At 40.7% G+C, this 23,177-nt stretch overlaps 1 protein-coding gene across 7 annotated transcripts in view; it reads right to left on the bottom strand.

The window, feature by feature from the left end:
* FAM13A (family with sequence similarity 13 member A) overlaps positions 1 to 23,177 on the bottom strand; it is a 133,844-nt gene that overhangs the window by 93,855 nt on the left and 16,812 nt on the right. For all 7 annotated transcript variants that reach the window (XR_008730957.1, XM_055702450.1, XM_055702459.1 and 4 more), the window contains 2 exons: positions 21,754 to 21,934; positions 11,006 to 11,165 (listed from right to left, as the gene is read on the bottom strand). Coding sequence is in view for 6 of the 7 variants with exons in the window: in XM_055702450.1 (XP_055558425.1) it covers positions 11,006 to 11,165; positions 21,754 to 21,934 (341 nt within the window). In the remaining variant the exon portion in view is untranslated. The remainder of the gene's footprint in view (positions 1 to 11,005; positions 11,166 to 21,753; positions 21,935 to 23,177) is intronic.

Raw genomic sequence — 23,177 nt, 5'->3', positions numbered from 1 at the left:
CTGAGAATGGCCACAAATTGTAGAGTAATTGAAGGAAACACCTTGGTGCCCTATTCTTACTCCTCCCCAGACATCTGCTTATGGCCAGTGTGTAACAGGCTAGACGGATCCCAAGTCTGAGCCAGTGCAGCCAGTCTTATTATGTAGGACGAGCAACCATTAAGGGGATTATTCAGTGAATTCAATGCTGCAAATGACTGCAGAAATGATGCATTAGCTGACTGCACTGGGATAGCCTGCACCAGCTGACTCTTTACTGGGTCAGCAGCTGTAAACCATAGAGGAGGGAATATTCTGTTTCTCCCAGCAGCACCCCATGTAACAGTGCAATGCAGCCCTTGCTTCAGGTAGGTGTCAGCAGGGTCACACCTGGGATTTTTCCCTCAGCTACAACAAAAGCACACAACAGTGCTGGCTGTGGAGCAGTACAGAAGAAACGGTGAATTTCAGAGTTCCTGGCTCTCCCTTCATTTGATGTTGGAGAGTACTACCCAAACCAATGCTGTCCCCTGCATAAAGTTCCCTGGAGCACAGCAGTGCAGACATGACACGTAGCAGTGCTGTCAAGGGTGCCAACATAGAAGCAAAAGGGTCACAGCAATTACAGAGCTGCTCTTCCTTCCACTCACAAGGTGAAGAAAATATGGAATGTCTTCCCCTCTGTGATCATGCAAGATAGCTCATGGCTGATTAAGGTTCTGCAAGACACACAAAGTATCAAATACTCTATATTTTTAAGATTAAAATTGCGTAGCTGATGGCATGGGGAATTTCAAAGCCATTTTCTAATTCATGTGGTCACAGGTATTTTCATACTGGATGAAATAACTGATTTTTACTCAGGTGTCAGTTCCAAGAGTTGTCATTCAGTGGCACAGATACCTCTGGGAAAAACAGAGACAATGTTTTAATGTGAACAGTAATTAAAAAAAAATAATAAAATCTCTTCATAATGTATTAGGCTTCCTTCCCATTTTGTACCCAAAAAGTGATGAAAACATCCTTGTTAGAAGGGGGAACAACATTAGCAAAGCCGTTAAACATTATCTTATCTAAACAAACGGTATAATGAAGACTGAAACAGCTAGTATTTGTATATGGGATTTTTGCCTTGGTTGCTGTTGGCGTATAGGAAGAAAAGCGAAGCTGACTCGGTGTCTATATGCCGTTCTACCTCGCTATCATTTACATTATACTTTATCAATCAGAATTCAGCAGAGCTGTTTCAGAGAGAAGTAATAAAAAGCAAAATCTCAGTTTGCAAAAGCACATCACTGCTTTTCAATATGAAACAATACGCTATTCAGCTCTCCTTTCATTTCCTTTTGTTCTCCCAAGACTATTTATATATATGACCTTTTACCTGAGACCATATCTCTTAATAAACAGCTAAAGGTTACTCTGCCTTGCTTCGGTACAACCTTAACCTACTGCAATTATTGCCACAAAACATGTACAAAGGTCATGAGTTGTGATACAAACGCAAGAGAGAGAGGCGGAAATCCATTATTTTTAGAGAGGACTGCAGTACAGAAAAGGAAATGACAAACATAGTAATAATCCCGTGATATATCTCAGTGCTGGCAACTACATCTGTGGAATATCGTGGTATTTTCTAGGAGGAAAAGAAAAATGTGTATCCAGCCATCCAGGAGGAGCAGTTACTGAATGCTGCAAAAAGTTCAACTAGTAATGCTGGAATCAAATATTCAAATTCCAGAACTTGTAAAAGGTTACCAGGACTTCACTGAGTGAAAACATTCATCTTCCGTGACCATCCCCACAATCTGTGTCTGTGTGTGTGTGTGTGTTCAGTAACAACAGAGCAAAGATCTGTTCCAGGGGAACATTTTATTCTCTTCTGTAATTTTAAAAATTGGAGTCTGTTTTACCTATTTATTATAATGTTATTCATGAATAGAAAAAGTATGATCTAAAAGAAACACATGACCTAGCTGTGGGAGAAACCCGGGCTCTCTAGACCTGCATCTCACGTTACTGTTGCTTAAACTCAGTTTTGAAAAAGCTAAATTGCATTTCTGATCTAAAAATCAGAATACTCACAAGGAAAAAAAAGCTTTTCACACCTGAAATTCAGCAACATTACATTTAAAAGGAGTATCTGACGTTGCAGTAAATTAGGGAGTCCTAAGTATCCCTATATTGTTCTAGTTACTAGTGTAAGATTACCAGCATACAGAAAACAGACCCCTTTCTCAACACTGAAACGGAGATGCTCACTGCTGGCAATTACAGTCAAACGCTGCTGGGATCTGCTCCATAGATCAGATTTTCACATGTGTACATATTCAGACACATATGAAGCGTCGTACTCCTGTTGCTCTCAGACTGTCCTGAGCCCTGTTTATCACTGGTAAGTTTTGGGGCACCAGTCGATATTACAGGCGCACCAGTGTGAACCAACCAGCTACTGCTGCACAGACTGTGATCTCCAGAGCACTCAGAGGAGGGCTTTTCAAAAATGCATAGGACTTCTGAAGTCAACAAGCATTTCACTACTATTATAACATGGAAAAGAATTACTTCATCACTGAGCCCTTCTGAAGCTCCCACCTTGAAAGTACTACAGATGAAGCTAACGGCGGAGGTCAGTGAGAACTGAACCCCCACAGGCTGAGAAATGTCTTACACTTCACTTTGGATCAGTTCTGACTGCCTGCAATATGTCCTTGTTACAAAGACAGCGCTGACTGCTGATTTATACAGAGGGAATAATGCTGATAATTTTGTGTAACCTGATTAACTGAATGACTAATTAATGAGAAACAGAATAAACATTGGGGAATCTCAGCAGGAGGAACTGAGAGGTTTTTTTTTCTTCGTAGAAAAATTCTCATCCTTCCTGCTAACTTGCTTTTTTCCCCATGAGTACTACAAGGATACTCAGAAACAGCTGGCTAGAGCAGGGGCTCACATGCTTATCTTACTATACCTTGTTTCTTGGTGCTGACTTTGATGCTTCCCTTTCAAGAGATGCTGTGTACTGAGTGAGAAGGCTGCAACCAAGCGCTACGTTATGATGTCCCATCGCCCCCCACACCAAAAAAACCCCTCCAACCTCAAACCGAACAAAACAAAACAGACAATGAAGGAAAAACTTACCAAGTAAAACGTGCAAATACAGACCAGGACACACATACACATATGGATCTTATTTTCTCTACCTTTTGGCTATGTGGTATTATCATGGGGCAATGATAATATCATGGGGCATTTGTTTAAAGAAAAAAATTGTAAGAAAGTAAAGTTACAAGCATCTCAACTGCAATATTTGCCAGCTGGGTTAAAAAAATTTATACACTAGAAATATGGACAGGACGATAGAAAGAGACATTTGTTATATACCCCTGTTCCCTTTAAACATGCTAAATCTTGGCAATTTCATTCCTGTAATGTTTTAAAATGAAAATATTGTTGGTGAAATCCTAGCTTAAAAATATTAGCATAATCATTTGTTACTTTATAGAGTTTAGCATTAACATATTTGTGTAAATATTCAGGACTGCATTTAGTAACACCCCAAGTGACAGATTTGTAATCTCATGAATGCTTTAATGAACTTCAAGAGCAGAAACATTCTGTTTTAATAATACATATACGGAGTTGTTGAGAACAGCAAACCTAGCAGCCCTGGAAAGCTATTTCAAAACTCACACATGGAATTGTTCAGGGATCATCTGATTTTTCGCTTGCTTTTCTGAATCACAACCTAACTATAACCATCCTCCTCACTCCACATGAATCTACTCTAGGTGAAGGGTTTGGAGGCTTATAAACTTTCCCCTACAGATCTCATATTGCTCGTTTCCTGTCAGCTCGCATCTTAAAATGTCATTCTGGCTGAATCACTATATACCCTTACTGTAAACATGCCCATCTGCTCACTGGTGGACAACTGCAAAGTGAATTCTAGCTGAAGAAATACTGAACAGAAAACCGAAGACAGACTTCCACAGGTGCTCCTTCTCCTCACACACTTTCCACCCACCTTCACATCTTCCATGTGAACCCACTCCCATCCCTGGGGGCTCCCCGGCCACGGCAGGAGTAAACTGGTGTAACTTGCCCAAATCAGGCGATACTGAACAAAATGTAAACTTTTGTTGAGACCTTCAGAGAGGATTTTCAAAGGAGATCAGTTCCCTCTACCTCCTGATGGGAAAGAATTAATCCCGTACTGAAAGCTGACCATTAGCATGAAGCTAAAATGGTCCCAAACATGAAAGAAGAATAAAGGAAACTACCTAGACCCTGCAGGCTTAGCTAGCGCAGCGTAACATGGATTAGAAGTGGATATCTTTTTTCCTGACGTAAATGAGGGATTGCTCTTGTGTCTGCTGCACGTATAACCACGGGGCCAGAGCACTGAACTGCCAGGGAAGGGTGACTTATTTAGGGGGAGCCCACCCAGCCATAGCACTGGTGAGTTTTCAGCAGTTTCTCCTAAATCTTGTCACAGGTTTAGATCCTCATGCTAAGGTATTTAAATGAAAAAGCTGAGGAAGGGAAAGTAATATTCATTAATGAAGATCTTGCTTTACCCATCTGGGGAAGCAGTCTGAATGAAACATTGTGGCTTTCAGTGGAGACAGTGCTTTGTAACTGACTGCAGAGGGAGCAAAGTCAAGCCAAAATGGAGAACTTTCTGACCATCTTACCTTGCCTCTCTCTCCTCCGGAATGAAAGGCTTAAATCCAATGAAGGGCTGAATGATCCGGTCTGAGTGTTCAACCAGAAGGAGCAAGCAAGCACTCCACTTTAAAACAGTGCTGCCAAAGCCAGCTGGAGCACTCTCTTTGGCATAAAAATGCAATTAGGGGCTTGCCGGGCTGGGCACCACACACTTTGCACACACCAAGCACCAACACACACAGCTACACACAGTGGAGTGCTTGGATCATTAGAAATCTAACAGCAGGCTTGCAGAACACAGTCCATGCACTTTTGCTGCCGTTGCCATTTAAAATATAAGGAATTATTTTGCCAGCTAATCCTGACAATCGAAATGGCAGCTTTTGTTAGGAGACTGGAAACAAACAGGATAAAAATGCAAGAAGTTAATTGCATCTAAATTAAAAGGGTTGTTTGGAAGCTACTAGTTTTTGCAAAAGCCAGCAAGAGACTGATTTCTATGGCTCTTCAGGGAGTGAAATCTGCCTGTTCAGAGGCAGTTGAAATTGTGCATTTATGATTTTACTTTACTTTGTAACACCAATTTTTAATTTAATTTAAATGTTATAATTTTAATTTTATAAATGGACTTGCTTTCTCTTCTACATCAGGTGAACAGGGCTATGTATTCTACCACCCAGCAGGGGAAGAAAGGGAAGAGTCTTTTGCACTCCTGTGCCAAATATGTGATCAAGCCAGGAACACCATTACATCCTCATCACATCAGTGCTTGTGTTCCAGTGCAAACATTTATGTGCTCCGAGCTGACTGGTTCTTAAGACTAGAAAGTGCTCTCTCAAGAACGCATTAGAGAGAAAAAAAATTATCTTGTAACCTTGCATGACTAGGTAATAGGTTGTAGGTTTTATTCGAACACAATACTGAGCTAAAAACCCTCACACTACTAAAGATTACGTTTCACCTGAAACTGATGGAAGGGCTAATTCCAGAAATCTCCCAAGAGTGAGTCTCACAATAGTTTGCCTGCCCAGATTTCCCTTGCCACTTGAACTAAATAAAAATCTTCTTCAAATCCTATTTTCGATCATTAGAGAAACCTAATCACTGTTACCCAAAGGTCCCATTTCATTGCAGTTTTAACAATACACCACTGGCTAGCTATACAACATAGGACTACATGCAGCTGCAGTTTGAACAGCACCAAGACCTTTGGAAATGAAAGGTCCTCATTCAAAATTATCTTTTTTGTGGTTACTGTAGGTTTTGTAAACCTATTTATTCAAGATGATGATGAAATTGGCAATACTGCAACTCAAAACTGACTAATCTTTCATTGCATGAGTTATCACTCAGTTTAGTGCCACAAAAATTTATCAGGACTATACATACCCACACTAGGAATTCTGTTCCAAAACAAAACATACACAACATCTTATTGTAATACCCTCACACATAACATGATAAGTGCACAGCAGTGCAGATAGACTGTCAGAGAATTAATTGTTCACACATAGCACTGCCCAATAAAAAATAGCTATTTATGATCCTGAAAATATGAACACAGAGCAGATTGCTATCAGAACACTCAACCCACTTCTCCACCCATTGCTCTCTAACTAGCAGAACTTATCGATCAACAGACTGAGATTCTTCCAGACCTTCACTGGGTTAGGAAATTAAACTGAAGATTGGATAAGAGTCTTAAGAACTATAACAATAGCTAGCTGCAAATAAGACCTGTAAATCCCAACAACCCCCAACTTATTTTGGGATAACAGGAAAAAAAATAAATCTAACCCCCTAATTTTTATGGGAAGGGATCTCCAAATATATATATATCTATATATCTGTAATTTCTGAAGAAAGTACATGTTATACTTCCACCTGCTGGCCACCTGTCTGGAAGATCATATGGATCTCATTCTACTAGGTGGAGTGAGAAACTAACGACGTCCTTCCAGGCAAGGCATCAGGAACTTACTTGACAGTACAAATTCCCACTGAAAGAGAGACTATTCCAAGATAAATTCCCTACTTTGTGAAAAATGCATTATTTTTTTTTTTAACAAAGAGGTTTCCAAAGAAAAACTCCCCACCATTTCTAACTATAATCCTACAATATGTCTAAGCAATGAGTAAGAGGAGGATTTACAGTCCTGGGAACAAAGCAGGGACTGGAATGCAGCTTGGAGAGTATTTCATCTCCCTTCTTTCTGAATTATGAGCCACTGAGAAAGCAAGCTATGAAATCCCTTTACCTGGCACAACTTGTCTTTCCCAATGACTGAGCAATCGTTGAAAGAAGAAATATAACTGGGGTGAAGGTGTTCCTGTGCCTCCTCAATGCACATATGCAGCAAGAATGGTAGCTCAGCTACCAACAGCCCTACAGAACCATGTCTCTCCCACCTCTAAAATTTACTAACTTTTGGTTTCCTTAAAACAGATTTTCTTTAAGCTGTCGCAACCTGTACCTGATCAAAATGCTCTTATTCCTTCTGGAAGTCTGTAGCATTGTGGATTTCCCCTTGCTATGACCAACATGGTAGACAAGATGCAACTTGCTCTATTCCAGCAATTTTTCCTTTCCTGAACTTTCCACTGCTGAAAGAGAAGCCTGATGCTTTTGTGACTTTATTGGAATAATCCACATATTCTTGTTTTCATTTTAAAAAGCAGTACTTCCTGCTCTTAAAAATTCACTGATTTTATGATTAAGTGTGGGAAAACCTTAAGATATCCAGACCATGAAGTGTCATTCAAGTTCAGGAAGACGGTAAACATGACTAAGCACATGACAGGAGATACATTCCCATATTGGAATGGGATGGCACGAGCCACTACTTCCCTGTTTCTGCGTATTTGCTCAAAATTAATGATTTAGTGTTGATGTTGACTTCAAAAAGATGATTATGAGTGGATGATGTGAAGCAACAGGCACCTAAGCCATCTCAAGAATGACCTAAGACTGCAAGGAGAATATTCTTGCAATACCTTTAGACACTAACTGAAGGCAGGTACCTGTTTTTCCAGTTGCGATTTCAGCACCAAAGTAACAGCCCGAAGCCATGAAAAAGAGATAAGAAAAAGCAGGGCTGATTTTGTAATGCAGTAAGCCAGAAAGGCACAGTAGAGCACTGAGAGAAGTGCATTGTTCAATGTTGTATTTTCTGATGTCTTTCCTTATTTTTTTAAACCACTGTCATTGGGCTTCAAATTTTGATCCGAGTCAGTCTTTCTGCAAATTTGTGGTATTCTTCTCCCTATATAAGAGCTTTCATGCTTATAGGTGCTCTTTCCAAAGTCTTAATCAAGAAATACCTGGATCAGCACTGATGGTTTTGACCATCATATCTCTTAACACAGTAATTTCTTCCTGTAAGTATCTCCACCCCCATTTTTGGAACCTTACCTTTGGGTAAGGCTAAAGCAGCATTCCAACCAAAAGGAGGCACTGAGGCTTGTGTAGGAGAAGTGCCTCAATAAGCCCTAGCCACAGACTACACACCACACAGGGGAGGCCACGTTACCACAAACACTGTACTAACCTCGACGAAAAGTTATCTCCCTATTCAAGAACGTAAACGAAAGGATGGCAAAGAAATACAGGCTGTGGAGGGGCTACAGCATGTGTGCAGTGACGGGAGGTGATGGAAGACCATGTATCAAAAGAGTGCTGGAGCTTTTGCCATTCACTACAGACTGCCAGCCTTTTCTCTGGAGTGGGAATCAAGGGCTATCAAATTTGAGTACAGGAAGAACGGTGGGACAGGGCTGGAGAGAGAGTGAAGGCAATCACAGGAAAGGCAGCAGTGTAATGTCTCAGGGTGAAGCGCTGGCAATACAGCCAGTGATTTGGGGAGGAGGTTGACAGAAATAGTCCAGAAGGAACTGAGCAAGGTCATCTAAATCTCCCCTCCTCACCCTCTTGCTACTCACAGCGTAGTAAAAGCTAAAAAAGCCATTTAGATAAATGCAGCTGAGTGCGGTAAAAGGGCAGGTCCTCGTTTTCTTCCCTTTCCTTGCTGTCTGCTCCCCCGTTCTACCATGGTCATGCCTGAACGCAACACCCTTAAAATCAATAGGGCCTCAGTTTACGACAGCGTTGACCTGAACATCCTACACTATTCATTCTTTCCAACAGGATCGCTTGGCAAATCTCTCTCCATCTACCTGTAGATAGGAATTCATCAGTGGCTTTTCAAGAAGCAGTAACTTTGCTGACAAATAGCTTGCTATTTTCTGGATACTGTGACCCAGGTCATGCCAAATAATTCTCTGAGGCATTTGTTCTTTTATGACACAGGTCAGCTAGTTCCTACTGTATGTAACAGTTCATGCATTGGCAAACTGGTAATCACTTTTCTATTGAATCTCATTTACTACCACATGGTTTTCTCTTTGAGTGCACGATCTCTAATTTATTATACAAATTGGCTAGGATAGGGGATATCTTCTAGGATACAAGAAAAGTAACCTTCAGGAACAGTATAAAGTATCCTTTTAAAGAGCCACCTGACAAATTTCAACAAGCACTTTTTATGTAGCTTTCCTACATTAAGTTGTAGATGGTTGTATTTGTTGTGTTTGAGTATTTGTCTTGGTTAAGCTAGAAAACTTCCCACCCAAATTAGATGGCAGAGGAACAAGGGCAAATTTTTGCAGCTGACTGCCAGCAGAATTTAGAAGCTATCAACAAGATCCAAAGACACAAACACAATGTAAGCCCTTGTGTTTAGGCATGGCTCATTCCTCTCAGGCAGTCATCTCTCTCCTGATGGAAGGAGATGGGCAACACTTCTCATCCCACTTGAGTAACTATATCTTTCAGACTATCTTGTTGCAGTAATTCTGGTATTTTGATAGCTCAGATCTCTGAACTGCTGTGGGAAACCTCCCAGGTCTCCAGCTTTGTGCATTCTCAATTACTAATAAGTCCTTAGAAGTAAAAGACTACCTTGGCTTTTGCAGCTGGCTGAGGCTTGAAGGAGATGGAGACATACCTGAAGTCTTTCTTCTGGGCTCTTTAAAGTACCACATCTTTTTACAATTACATTCTTCTTTACCTGTTTTTTTTACTGAAGTGACCATCACAGCCTCTAAACATCACTCCCGTCTGCCAGGCAGATCATTTCCATTACCCAGAAGTTACTGGGACTTCAATAACATGTATTAGCGAGGACGCTGCAAGTAGCCAGTCATTCTATCTCCTTCCACAGAAGGATTTTAGATGAATGTTAGTAACAGCTAAAAGACTAAACAGCTAAAGACTTCCTCACTGATTCACCACATAAGAAAACCGCCAACCCTTCTAAAGGCAGCTGGGTCCGACTTGTACAGATTGCCCTGCAGTTTAGATTCAACAGACCCTCCTGAGATACAGCGCAAAGACAGAGACATTTTCAGCTGATTCCACTCGAGTGGCAGAACTTAAGCTCACACCAAACTTCTTGTTCTGTAAATGTCAAAGACACTGTATTTTTATAACTTCTTTTCTGACAACTTTCATTCCAGTCAATGAAGGCTACAGATCCTTGCAAAACCTTACCAAGAAGGCATGTATAGTCCAACCCTCTTGAACTCAAGAGTTCACACCTTGGAAGGGAGTCATTATCTGCACAGCTAACACACAAAGGAAATTAGGGTACTGCAAACCATCCTCAGGACCGTTTCCTGCACAGGCTTGAGGTTGCTTCCTGTAGTAGAGACAGCCTGCCCTACTTGTTGACTTTTTCTGAACTTCAGAATCCTTTGATGTTACACACAGGCCCTCTTCCCATGAAAGATACAATACTATAATTACATCACTTTTCCTTAACAGCTCCAATGTACTTTCTATAATAGTAACTACTCTTTAATGTTTCTCTTCAAGTGCACTCAGAAATGGCTGTTCTGAGTCAAAGCACATGATTTTTAAATTCAGGTAAGCGCTTGAGACAAGCAGACTTCATAGTGGCAAAGGCTCAAGACCTCATACATGTCCTAACACATGAAAGCTCATAATCACTGATGTACACCATAAATGATCACCATGTCAGAAAGCTTGAACACTTCCTAGAATTATTCTGCCTCCTCATTTAAAAACACTTAAATTTTAGTGAATGTGTCGTATATAAGTAACAGTGAATAGCTAACAAAGAATAAAGATGTTTAACAGAATCAGCTTCCAGACTAGTAATGAAAATTAGCCTATCAGCAGAATCGATCTGTAAACCGTATACCAATCAATAACACAGAACATTATTACAACAGTGCCTGTCTCCTACTTACCTAAAAGACTTCTGCATTGAAGCCTGCAATGAGCCTACATTATTGATTTGCTATAAGAAAATGAAATATTAGAGATACTCACTTTTACCAAAATAATTCTTGCAAGCTCTTCACATACAGGCTTTTCTTCATCCTTCTTCAAACCTTCCAATTCAAACAAGGTATTGTAATTTTCCAGCATTTTTGTCATGATCTTATTGCAGATCTCCTGTTCTTTTATACCTTCAAATCCAGAGGGCACGCTAAAATTTGAAAGAACACAAAGCAGAATGTTATAGATACTCACATAAAAAGTTCCTGCACAGAGTCTCTGAAACGTTCCAGTTGTGGATACAGGCTGGCTAGCAGGCACAGGAAACTTCGTCTTGGAAAGGATTGTGTCTATGGTGGTAACAACTATCACAGGAAGTTTGCAGGTTTTCTTACCTATACCAAACACCCTATCTGTTGGTCAGACTGTCTACTTCACAGAATCTAGATAGAGATCTAATTGAGACAACCATCAAATGACACACCACCAACTTTGCTAGAAGCTGGGCTCATCACTGCAACACAGCACTAACATTTAAATGCTCTGAACTGTTAATGGGAAGAGTCAGATTCCTCCAAAAAGCGGTCTGTGATAACCTCAAAAGGTATACAGGAAGGATGAGTAAAAAACTTAAGAAAACCCACATGGCTAAGCAGAACACTAAAAGTTAAGCAAGATCTTCACAGCTTCAGGTGGTCCCATGCTGTACACCAGATTTCATTATCTGATTTATCAGTTGCCATTTCTTCTGAAAGTAGGCACATAACTCACAGGGCTTTTCAAAACATGAAAATGGAGGCTGCCTTCTGCAGAACAGCCTAAAAGATTCATATAAAAAGAGGTTCCTAACCTCCAGTTCCTGGGAGAATAATCAACTACTGGGCTGCAGAAGCAGCAACTTCTTGCTTCCTTGAAACGAGCCCCTTAAAGGCACACACAAATGAAAAGGCAAGATACTGACTTGGAAGGAGTGTCTTGGTCCAGTCTATGCTCCTTTGCCTTCCTTATGCATTTTCCACAACTCTGTCATGTGGTAAAAATGCATATTACTCACAACAGAGCACACAATTCACTGACGCATCGAATGATCATCTGTTGAAATGTAGGCTTTCTACACATCTTATTGGACTTCAGTGCCCCAAATTTACTTAACTTCTGTTTTAATACAAAAGAAAGACCTCTGAAGAATTTTTTTCAGCATTTAAAATATTTCTGCAACCATCCGGTGTTTCCCATTGTACAGGACTTCCAGCAGATGCACTTTGCTCTCAATAATCCACAAAGCGGCTGCATGGATTTTATAAAGACCTTATAAAGTGGCAGGGACTGTAGATCAGGAGGTACAGAAAACACAAGAAAGATTTAAAGGGAAGAAGCAGGGAAGCAAAAACCAGAAACAAAAAAAGTTTCAAGTATTTTTTGCCTGAAGACAACTAGTGGTTGCACAAGAGGCAAAACCAACCTAAATCCCCAAAACTTAAATAAATGCCATCTAAGCTATTTTGCAGGGATGTAACTTGAAAGTAAATCATTGTTTACTATAACCAGCAAATAAAATTTTACAAACAATTACCTACTGTAAAATTGTAACTGTAATTTATTGGGGCCAGATGTGCATTTCAACAAGAAGGCTCTGAAAGCAGACGCTCCCAGAAATTTGCCATCAAAAAGTGCCTTCTTGTAGGGGTTCATGCTACTGATCCTTCTCAATATTTTACTTTCTACATATCAACAGGGAGAGGATTCCGTTGCAGCAGAATGCATCTTTGTAAACTCCAGAAGAGAATCTTTACAGCTCTCATTTCAACATTCAGTACATGTTAAGAGTCGCAGGACCTGAACTTTAGAATCCTTAAAATTCCTAAGTTTAAAGGAATTGTATTATTTTACACGGCAGAACATTGCCAACTATAAAATGGGTCAGTCTCAGCTGACTGATGTCATTAGTGTGGAACCTGGCCTCAAACTAAATAAAGAAAAAAATGAGACAACTTCTATTGATGGATGTGCATGTACACTTGGGCCAATTCACTATAAAGAATGTCACATTCACTACAAGATAGTAACTGGCCTGGCTAGAAGTGTATGTATGCAATAGGCCTGTGCAACCACCCTGATTTAAGGAACCCCTCTTCCTATGCTAAATGATGTGCTCCGGAGTTGCCACGGCACAGACCTTGCTTGATAATTCAAGCAAATCCTGTTACCTTCCTGATGTATTTCTTCAAAACAGGGTCTCACTTAAATAAGCCTGGCACACCTATGAACCTCATTCCTAGGAAACAGACTGAACATGTACTAGAGCGAGTTCAAGTCAAAGTAAAGACTCCAAATAGCTTCAATGAATTTTAGAGCAGAACCTTCACCTAAACCACATTTGCTGGGAACTACAGCCAGCACCTCCCTACTGGCAACAGCTAACACCAAAAACCTCTTTGTGGTTGAAAAACCATCCAGGCTTTAAAGTTCCCACACAAACAGTATTTAATTTCTGCACAATTCTATGGCTTTCTTGCCCTCCCTTCCCCACATTACTTTGTCAGTTATTAAACTTTATTAAATCAAATTTGTGATAAGTCCAACCTCTTATTTTTTATTACCCCTCTCTAAATGTAACCAAGCAGAGCAGCATGAATTGTTTTATTTTAACGGCAGTGTAACGAACTTTAGCTATTGCCATCTCTCTGCCACTTGAGCAAGCATATTTTACAGTTTCTCATTTATTTTCTCCTTTAATTGCTGCTATTAGACCTCCATCATTACAAGGACTATTACACTCTTTGAGCTATTGATGGTGACCTTTTCCTTGCAATAAATCTTCAGCTCAGCATATACAAGAAATTTAGATTATAAGCACGCACCACCCCGCATATTTATACAAGTTACAATCCATCTGTTGCCACACTGCATGATTCACCAGTCTGATCAGACTTTTTTGAAAATGTGTGTAAAAAAAGAGTATCTTGCTTTAGCTTTTCTTACTCTGAAAAGTCGTGATATTGACAAATTTCACTGCCACTCACTAGAAAAACTCAGTCCTATGAGAAACTATTCTCTCACCCTACCACTTTCATTATCGACACCCTACTCCTTGGAAATTTTTCACGTTCTTTTGTAAAGACCTTGTTAAAATATTACAGTAAGACGATGTTCATAGTCATGGTTCCTTTATGTCTAACTTGCATGTTAATTAGGCATTATAACTGTGTTGCTTTTAGAGTTAGACATACATCTTACTCCAGTTACAAAATCCCTGAAGGCAGGACTTGACCCCCTTACAGCCACCTATGTACAAACCACTTCAGTAGCAGCAGCAGAACATCAGCTTTGCTACCAGAAATACATTTTCTAGAAGGGAGGAATAAACTTGTAATTTCTGTGGTCATTTCTAAAAGAAAACCTGTTGATGGGTTCAGGTCTATCTCAGAGATTTCAGCTGGAAAACTCCCACTGAGTTCTCGCAGCAGCTTTCCAAGTTATGAACATACATAGCATAGGCAGTGACAGAAACAAATTCTCTGATGTTCCCCTCTGAGATTCCTCGGACACCCTGCCCTTCCTAGAGAGAGATCAAAGTGCTCTGGGTGCAAAGCACAGCAGCTCCACATTAAGTATTTGGAAAAAAATGTGCTTTTGTCTAAACAAGGCACCAGCATAACAGTATCTGACTCAGCCCAGCAGTGCTGAGGGCAAAGGTGCATTAGTACCACAAGTTTTACAGGGTATTAAGTTTGAAATTATTGATGAAGCCAATTTAAAGAAGGAAAACCAGTAGTTCTCAAAGTTAAAACATGACTTGGGAACAGGATCAAGTTGTTAGCCCTTCACTTCAAAATAGGACACCCGGCAGTATTTCACGCTTCTGCGCAATGTCCTACCAGCATGCCTGGCCCCTGGCTCACCCACCACAGCTCCACGCCACTCATTTCCATGCAGTCCCATGCTCACTTTTCTTTAGGTTCTTCCAGACCACTTTAAGCCAAGAATGTCTCCTTCCATGGCAATGCTCCAGAAAGCTAGTCTCAAACAGGTTAAACCACATCAAAGCCCTGTGTCACAACTATTACTCAGAACTAAAGTGACCTGAGGTCAATTTAGCTCACTGTGAAAAAATTACTTGCATTTAATGTTTTAAATGAATTTACTCCAGGGTCCCTGTGAACAAGCTGTAACAGGCTAAATGCTGAGTGGGCTTATGAGACAGTGAATCTCCAGACTCTGCTGAGAGTGGTGCAGTAACACATCCAAACACGACTCCATCCAGCACGAGACAGGCATCACCACAAGGCTCTGTCACCCATGCACCACACCTGAGAAACCGGCTTCAAGAGGAAACGAGGACTGGGAGGACTTGGGATGTAGTCATCTGCCTGTAATGAGTTGGACTGAGATCACTGAGCTGATTTCCCCAGGCAACAACTGCTGACAGCTCCCTGTTAGCACCAAACCAGCGATTTCTCATGTGAAACTGTGTGTCTCATTATAAATTCCCCACGGTGTTTGACCCCACCCTGCCCAAGATGAAGAATGCACATTATCATTTCCTTAAGTAGCTTTGCAGAAGCAGTTTGCATGGAACGACAGCACTGTAATCCTAATTTACAAACCACTGAGGGCTATATGCTCTGTATTCTCTGATTGCTGCTTTTGCCGTTTGTACAGCACCCTTTGTAAAGCAGCACCACAAAGTGACTTTACCGTTCTCCTAAGGGATCCTGCAAAAAATTAAGGGACTTGGGGGACAAGTAACACTGGGGTTTGGGTATTTTGTTTCTCCAGGCCTTGCAAAACATTTTCATTAGTACCTCAAATGCCCATGAGCTCCTCAACAAGCATGACTGAAGACTTTGAGAGCAGAGCTGCAGTAATCTGAAAAGGTTACAACTTCAGATGATCCGCTCTGTCTCTCTAGACAGATGTTACTGTATCCATAACAGATGTGGCCTTATGGCCACAACTTGGCCCTTTACTTCAGCTGATGAAAGTGATTTGTCTTAACACACTGGATCACAAATTAGCGCAGCTGAAACCAGGCATATATCCAAGTCTGCAGACTCTGCTGCAAGATAGAAGCTTAGGTTGCTAAAGATACAGCAACACTAACTTGAGGCAGGTGTCCATCTCAGTGTGTGTGACTCATTTACATGCTCTGCATCATTTACAGATTTATGCCTCAACAGTTTGGACCAAATGTAAGGCCATATATCACTACTGAGATTTTACAGAAGTGTTTTAGCTTCTGAGGCACTGGAGAATCCCATTATCATCTAACTGCCTGCCTTTTAAAATCTGTTCCAGGTTATCTTCTGTAACATCAAATTTAAGAGCCTAAATTAACTTGGTAATTTATCTCTGCCTACATTACTTGCAGTAGATGCAAAATGGAGGTAATTCAGGTAACACAAAGCAGTTAAGACTGATGCTGCCACAAAGACTTTACTGACTGGCTTCACTTGCATGCAAAATCTTTTGCTCCAGCAAAAGCTCAATTTTTCATCAGGAAATTGCAGTGATAGTAGGCATCTTTGACAGCATGACCTATGCAAAGAGGGACAAAGGACAATCCATAGCCTAACACCCACTCACAAAGTACATCAATCTCATCTCCAAAACGTTTCTAAACAGAGGCTCTTCAAAAATGCTTTGTATTGTATTTGAGCTGTATTGTTGATCGAAAACACAATTTTGTTTTGCACATATTAGGAAAAAGTTCTTCACTAAGAGGGTGGCCAAACACTGGTACAAGGTCCCTGGGGAAGTGGCTGTGGCCCCAAGGCTGTCAGTGTTCAAGAAGTGTTTTGACAACATTCTTAGATGTGTGGAGACAGGAGTTGGACTTTATGATCCTCATGGGTGCCCTCCAACTCAGAATATTCAATGATGCTATCATAGTTTTTCCTGTGAACTGCTCCTCCACTTTAATTCTGGGTGTATGCTTTATTGCCAATCCTCAATCAAGATCAGAAGAAAGAACATGGTCAACCAAGAGCAGTAACTTACTTTCATGGAGTTATTCAACCAAAAAACAAACTGAAACACAAACAAACAAAAAAACCCACCCCAAAACAAAACAGAACATTTCCTATTGAAATAATCACTACTTCATTCAAGAGATGAAATAGGAAATACCTGACAGATCATAAAACAGAAACTATCTCGACTAAAATTTTAAGGGGTGGGTGTTCACTAGTAGAACTGATGACTTGAGATGGAATTTGGCCAGGACACCCCTCTACTTACGAGGACGCCAATGCATCTTTAGTAATCTTCAGTTTATTTTACACATATGCCATTCAGTGGACTCCAGATGACAGACAAAGCTGAGTACACAACAGAAAAGAAACAGGAGAAGAAAACATAAAATATATCACAGAAAGGCTCGGCAATATAGTCCCTTATGTGCTTCCCAAACAGGAGGCAAGCACCCATGAGTATTTAATATGATTATGGATGAGAGTATTTATGGCCTTCCTATATTATGCTTGATGATTTAAACTTGCATCATAGGGTGTAGCATACTGGATTCTTATGAAAAACAACTCCTTTAATCTGCTGGCAAACAGGACGTAAAATCTATACAGACCCTGTAAGAAAGGTTATGTTGCATGCTCCAATTTGCAATAATGATTGTTAGAAAAACAATTTTCAGTATTCACTTTGACCCTGATCCTGGATGTATATTTTTTTTTAAGACTGGTGCAGGACTGGGACTGCACTGCCTGAATACAAACTTTAATCACATAATGTTTCAAAAGCCAGTATTTCTCACTGAGGAGTTCTAGTTCAGCCCTTACGCTTTCACCTCAGCTTCATACACCCAATCTGTGTAGGCTCCAAGGCTGCTACAAACCAAGCTAAGCCATTCATGCAGAACTTCAGATCAGATTTTACTTCTTACAAATTCAGCAACACTGAAAATTTTTTTGCATCTCTGAAATACCTACAGCTACCCTACAGAAGATCTACATTTGCTCCATACCGAAAGATGATCTACCTTTCCTCCATAACAAATACTTTCTTGTAGAACCCTTCAGGTAACTTCTGTTACGTAGTCATCATACAGAAATAACTGCCTCTAACTCCAGCATTTTAACTGGATGCCTGCATTTGCCAGCCACTTTTGGAGGGATGGAGCAAGCCCTCACAACATGCTTAATCTCCGTTGGAATGAAACGGTCAGGGTAGCGAAGGCTTGAATTATGGAGGCCATACACAGAGATCATTCTCAGAGAGAGAGGCAAAAAAGGGTGCAAATGGATCCCCTGCTTACTCTGTAACTGGTAGACCTCATGTCTCCTACCACCCCAACGGAAGGACAGGATGAGTGCTGCAGCCCCTCTGACACCCAGCTCCAAGAGAGCAGAGAGGAGGAGAGCAAACCCAGCTGGTCCTCTCCTTCCTCTTCAGCACAAGCTGTGAGAGCCGAGCAGAGGCACACAGCAGGCCACAGCTAAGGCTGCAGCTCCACAGGCGCTGAAATTCAGGTCAATGGACAATAGCTTCCTCCAAGAGTAACCACACTGCAAGTGTTAATACTCTACACAGATTAGCTCAGTGACAGAAAAGACAACTATTTATGTTCCTTCATGCTCACTGTTCCTCAAGGGCTGTATTTCTCTGCGTACTTGACCTTTGGTTTCCATCACAATAAATCTGAACATTCCAAGCTGGAAGACAACAGTGCACTAAATCTCAAACCATCAAACTTTCCTTTCTTGAGCTGTTTGACCTTGCCCTTTACATCTTCCTGTACCCTACATCACACTTCATTACAAGGACTGGAAATAGCCATTTTCTCCCTTCTTCCACTCATTAGAAATACAGAAAGCACAAGATAATCTTTCATTAGAAAAGCACCAGTGCAGTTTATCAAACAGCAAGAAAAGAAACAGCAGACATAGTGGATAAGATAAAAGTAATAAGGGTCGAACGTTTAGGAGATGAGATAAATTACAGAGAACATGACATAGAAAAATAGAATGAGATGAACACAATCAAAATTAAGTCTAAATGTCTGGAGAGTGGTCCAACAGTGAGATTTATTCAATTATTAAACAGCTTCAGTTATGATGTAGGAGATAATATGTTTAAATAGCTAAAATGTCACTAAAAGTATCTTGTAGAAAGTAATCCTTTGCTATCAGCAGATGGGCTTTATCTTCTCTGACACTGTGCATTAACTACATGGACTCTAACATTGATTTTAGACATGAGTATGAACTTCTGACAAAAAAAATCTCTGATCTTCCTGCTTCAGCAGTGTAATTGCTGACAAGCCGGATGCTAAGCCTTCTTTCCTTGTCCCAGAGAAACACCGCATACACTGCTCTGAACAATGTAAAGTGAGAGGAGTGTTTGCTTCAACCACCTGCTGATATTAATTTCTACGGCTAGTCTCCCCAGGGGCTGCCTGTAGCCAGCAGTAAGACAGCCCTGGCCAGGCAGGCTTCAGACAGCCTTACTCCAGAGCTCTGAATTGTGTTCTGAGGATCTCTGACTGCTTAGCCAACCATCTGGCTAAGCCCAATCCTTAAAGTTCACTGCTGTTAAGTTCCTTCCTCCTCCTATCAAGTCTTTGTTGATAGAGATGGTCACGGTTCCAGCAATTTAAGACTGCATCCGTTAACGCAGGAGAAAAGGGTATTTGAACTGTTGCTCACAATCTTTGTGTTTGGACCACAATCCTGAACTACCTTGAAAAGATCAAGATGTGATGAAACACATAGCTGAATTACCAGATGGTGAAACTTAAGCAAAAATCTACATCCATAATTCTGCATATTAGGCTCTTCTAAAAAATGCATTAGCCATTTGTTAAGCGTCAAGCCTTGCTTTCACTGCCTCTTTTGCTACGTGAGCACTTATTTCAACGTGTGTCACAACTGCAGGGCTGGCTGCATTCACATACAGCCACAAGAGCCCTTGTGTTTTCACCTCCAGTGAACTCTGCCTTTCTCAGTCTTCTGCAGTGGAATAACGCGATTCCGTCCCTCTTGCACACAGACCCTGTACTTTACAAAAATTACTACATCTTTTCTATGCCATGTTTGGAGCAGAGATCAGCTGAGGCAACAACTATGCAGCTTTTAAGAAGTATGCTTTGGCTTAATCTTAGGAATGCCAATTGCAATTCCAATCTGCAACACTCTGCATTCTACGCCAAAAAGTATGCAGAGCTAATTTTTAAACTTTCCTGAACAAAGTGATGAGTAAACTAAAAATTATTCTAATAGCCACTTGGGAGTTTGATTTATATAGAGATTCAGCCATTGGACTCAGATTCTTCTAATCTATTTTGTTTGCTCTTAACTCTACTAATACATTTAGACAGAAATTCCCAAACCACCCATACAAATGTAATCTTTAAAAATTGTTTTGCTTTTCCTTGTCAGAAATTTGCAGTATTGTGCTTCCACTAACTCTCACATTCAGGCATTTCTGCACCTACTACTGTCTTTTGAGTTTCTTTCTTTTTGAGAGGAACACATTTTTTTTTCCAAATCGGCTTTATTTTTTTGTACTAACACAGCAAATGCTTTAATTCTGACATATTCACCATTATTATCCATGAGCAACATCTTAAGATGAGGCAGCAATGTAGTCAGAAGGACAAGCTTTGGTTTAAATGTCTCATCTTGTGTTTTCTCTCCCTAATCAATGGAAAAAAATACGCTTCTTTAAAAAGAGAGCAGGTGGCATCTAGCCTAGGTATGTGGAACTGGCTCAATACATTACAAGGAGCCTAATTTCTGTTTTCTCTGTTTAAAGATGTCTACTTCTTTCCACTGCCTACAGAGTAGGGAGATAGTCTCATTAGGCAATTAATCTAGTAAGTCTCATTAGGCAATTCAGTATTACTCCAGAGTAAAATTTTACATAGATCAATATAAATCTGACATTTGTTTCAAGGAATTCACTTGTCTCTTTTCGCTGATACCACACACCTTTCAAGACTGATGACTGAACTAAATTCCCTGCGTGTCTCCTGTGCCTTAGATCTTGGATGCCAGCCAGTGGGAGTACCACAGACAAGACCAGGGTGAAGATGCTAACCGTGCACTGCATCACAGCAGTGACTCAACAGAAACATTCTCACTCGGGATGCGTTCTCACACCTGGAAATAACTGTTCGCGGTACTGCTGCAAGCTCCACAAGCATGTACATGTCTTCACCACAAGCACCAAAGAACTGGGCCCAATGAAAGAAACTAGTAAAACTAGTGAGTCCAGTAAGAAGTCTCAAGAGACTGGTGGAACTCCATAACCTCCAGAGCAGTTCCTGAATGTACTAGAAGGATAAAGAGCCCAGAATTATTAGTATCTTGAGGACAGACACCAGATCAGAAGGCCAAATCTACAGAGAGTGTGCAGTATCCACCTCTAGAAATTACACAGCACCTGGGTGCTGCACAGGAGTCCTCCCCCAGATATCCTTTCTCAAAGCCTTCTACAGAGAAGCATCCATATTATCTGACAGCAAAGGAAGAAAGCTGTATGAGCGCACATCTCCTTGCACTTACACAGTCTGAAAGCCTTTCATTGTTACACTCCTGCTTTGCTGTCAATGCAGCAACAGGAAACTGACCAACTGTTGAGCAAAATAGCAAGAGGAGATGGGAGAGCAACTCAACTCCCATTCAGCTCAAACAAAAGCTTTAGCACTAAAATTTATCACAAAGCCCCAGTCGTTGCCTCTGTTAGATCATCCTGACAAATTAGGGTTCTGAGTTACATTTCTGGCCATCTGCTCCGTTACACTCTCCGTCAACATATGGAGAAAAGTGAAAACCCCAACTTACTGAAAGCAGTTTGGTCCAAATACAGTGGCAAGATTGCAAAGGTTCATCCTGTTCTCTACATGATGTTCAGCAACCTTTACCAGGAACTGGCACAGATACTTCAGCAGGCAGTAATGAGCATCAGGCAGCTCTTTAAGGAGTTCTTTCAAGTTACTTTCCTTCTGCTTGTCGTTTCTAGGATCTAGGAAAAACAAGAGAAGAAAAAACATACGTATATGGTTTTCTACATTGCTGCCAATCTACTTACATGGGTGAGCAAGCAGTGGGATCTAAAATTTAATATAATTTCTGTACAGAGACAGAATCCCTCAACCCCCTCAGTTTTCCTCAGGAAATCTGCACCTTTCTCCTGAAGCTCATCTTGGCCACCACTGGCACTGCTTTATGCTCACCTTTAAGTTGTTAACTTTTCCTGAGCAGAATCAGCAGAAGTCATAGGTAACAGCATTAGAGCATATTTATTCCCACTCTGTACACAGCTACGGATTTAACTCCAGCTCTATCAGATCTCCTGCTTCCGTGCTTCTTCTGGATGTTAACGCTACTTCCCCAGCCCTCTCTCACAGTTTTAGTTTCCCCTCCCATGAAAGTCTTCAAAAATAGGAAAGCAAGAACAGTAGAACAAAGAGTGTCCTAAAATGCAGGTGTCCTCAGAATACCAGTACTCCAGTACTTTCTGTGGGTACATTTTATGAAATGCTCAGCTTTGTATCTTTTGTCAGTGGCAACTCGTCTTAGGTGAGGAGTCCTGCCTATGGAAAAAAGGCTGTGCAGGGCAGCGTCATACTCTGTAACAACTGGTCTGGTGTTAAGAGAGCAAGCTTGTTACACCGTAGAATCTTCTGGAATGCAAGTATGGATACAGGTTTCCCATACTGAACTGAGCAAAGTCAAAGCCTGACTAAAGTCAGTCTTCTTTCATGCAGGATTTTGCTGCTTTTTTTAAAGCAAAAATTGCATGAACTTCACAGATGCTGTGCTTACACAGACCCAGGCAGAGAACACAAGCCTGGTGTCACACACAGCTTCTAGTTAATAGCATTCTGCTTCTGAAATTGAACTAAAAACCTGCAAAATTCTTTGCTTCCCTCCTGCAGCCCAAAAATACTTTCTAAAAAGTAAATGGTACCCACCAAAATCTTGGGTTTGCATGTTAACAAAAGCAAAGTTTTGAAAATAATTCAGTATTTCCTTCCCTTTATGCCAAAACAGGATGCCTTAATGCTTGGAAATACTAATTTCTACTCTCCACCAAAATGGAATTTCTCTGAAATTCTCACATATGCAGAGTTCTTGGGTTTTTGTGCAACAGCATTTTCAGACAGAAGACCTCAATCCCTAAAGCTTTTCCTCACCAATCTAATTATAAGCAGGATCCATTAACTGTTAATACCCAACTGAGGGCAGCTGTGCATTTCCAGTGC

This window comes from Falco cherrug, chromosome 1, assembly GCF_023634085.1.
Source record: "Falco cherrug isolate bFalChe1 chromosome 1, bFalChe1.pri, whole genome shotgun sequence".
Lineage (NCBI taxonomy): Eukaryota > Metazoa > Chordata > Aves > Falconiformes > Falconidae > Falco > Falco cherrug.
Note: the sequence above shows the minus strand (reverse complement) of the source record. Positions and strands in the feature narration are given on the sequence as shown.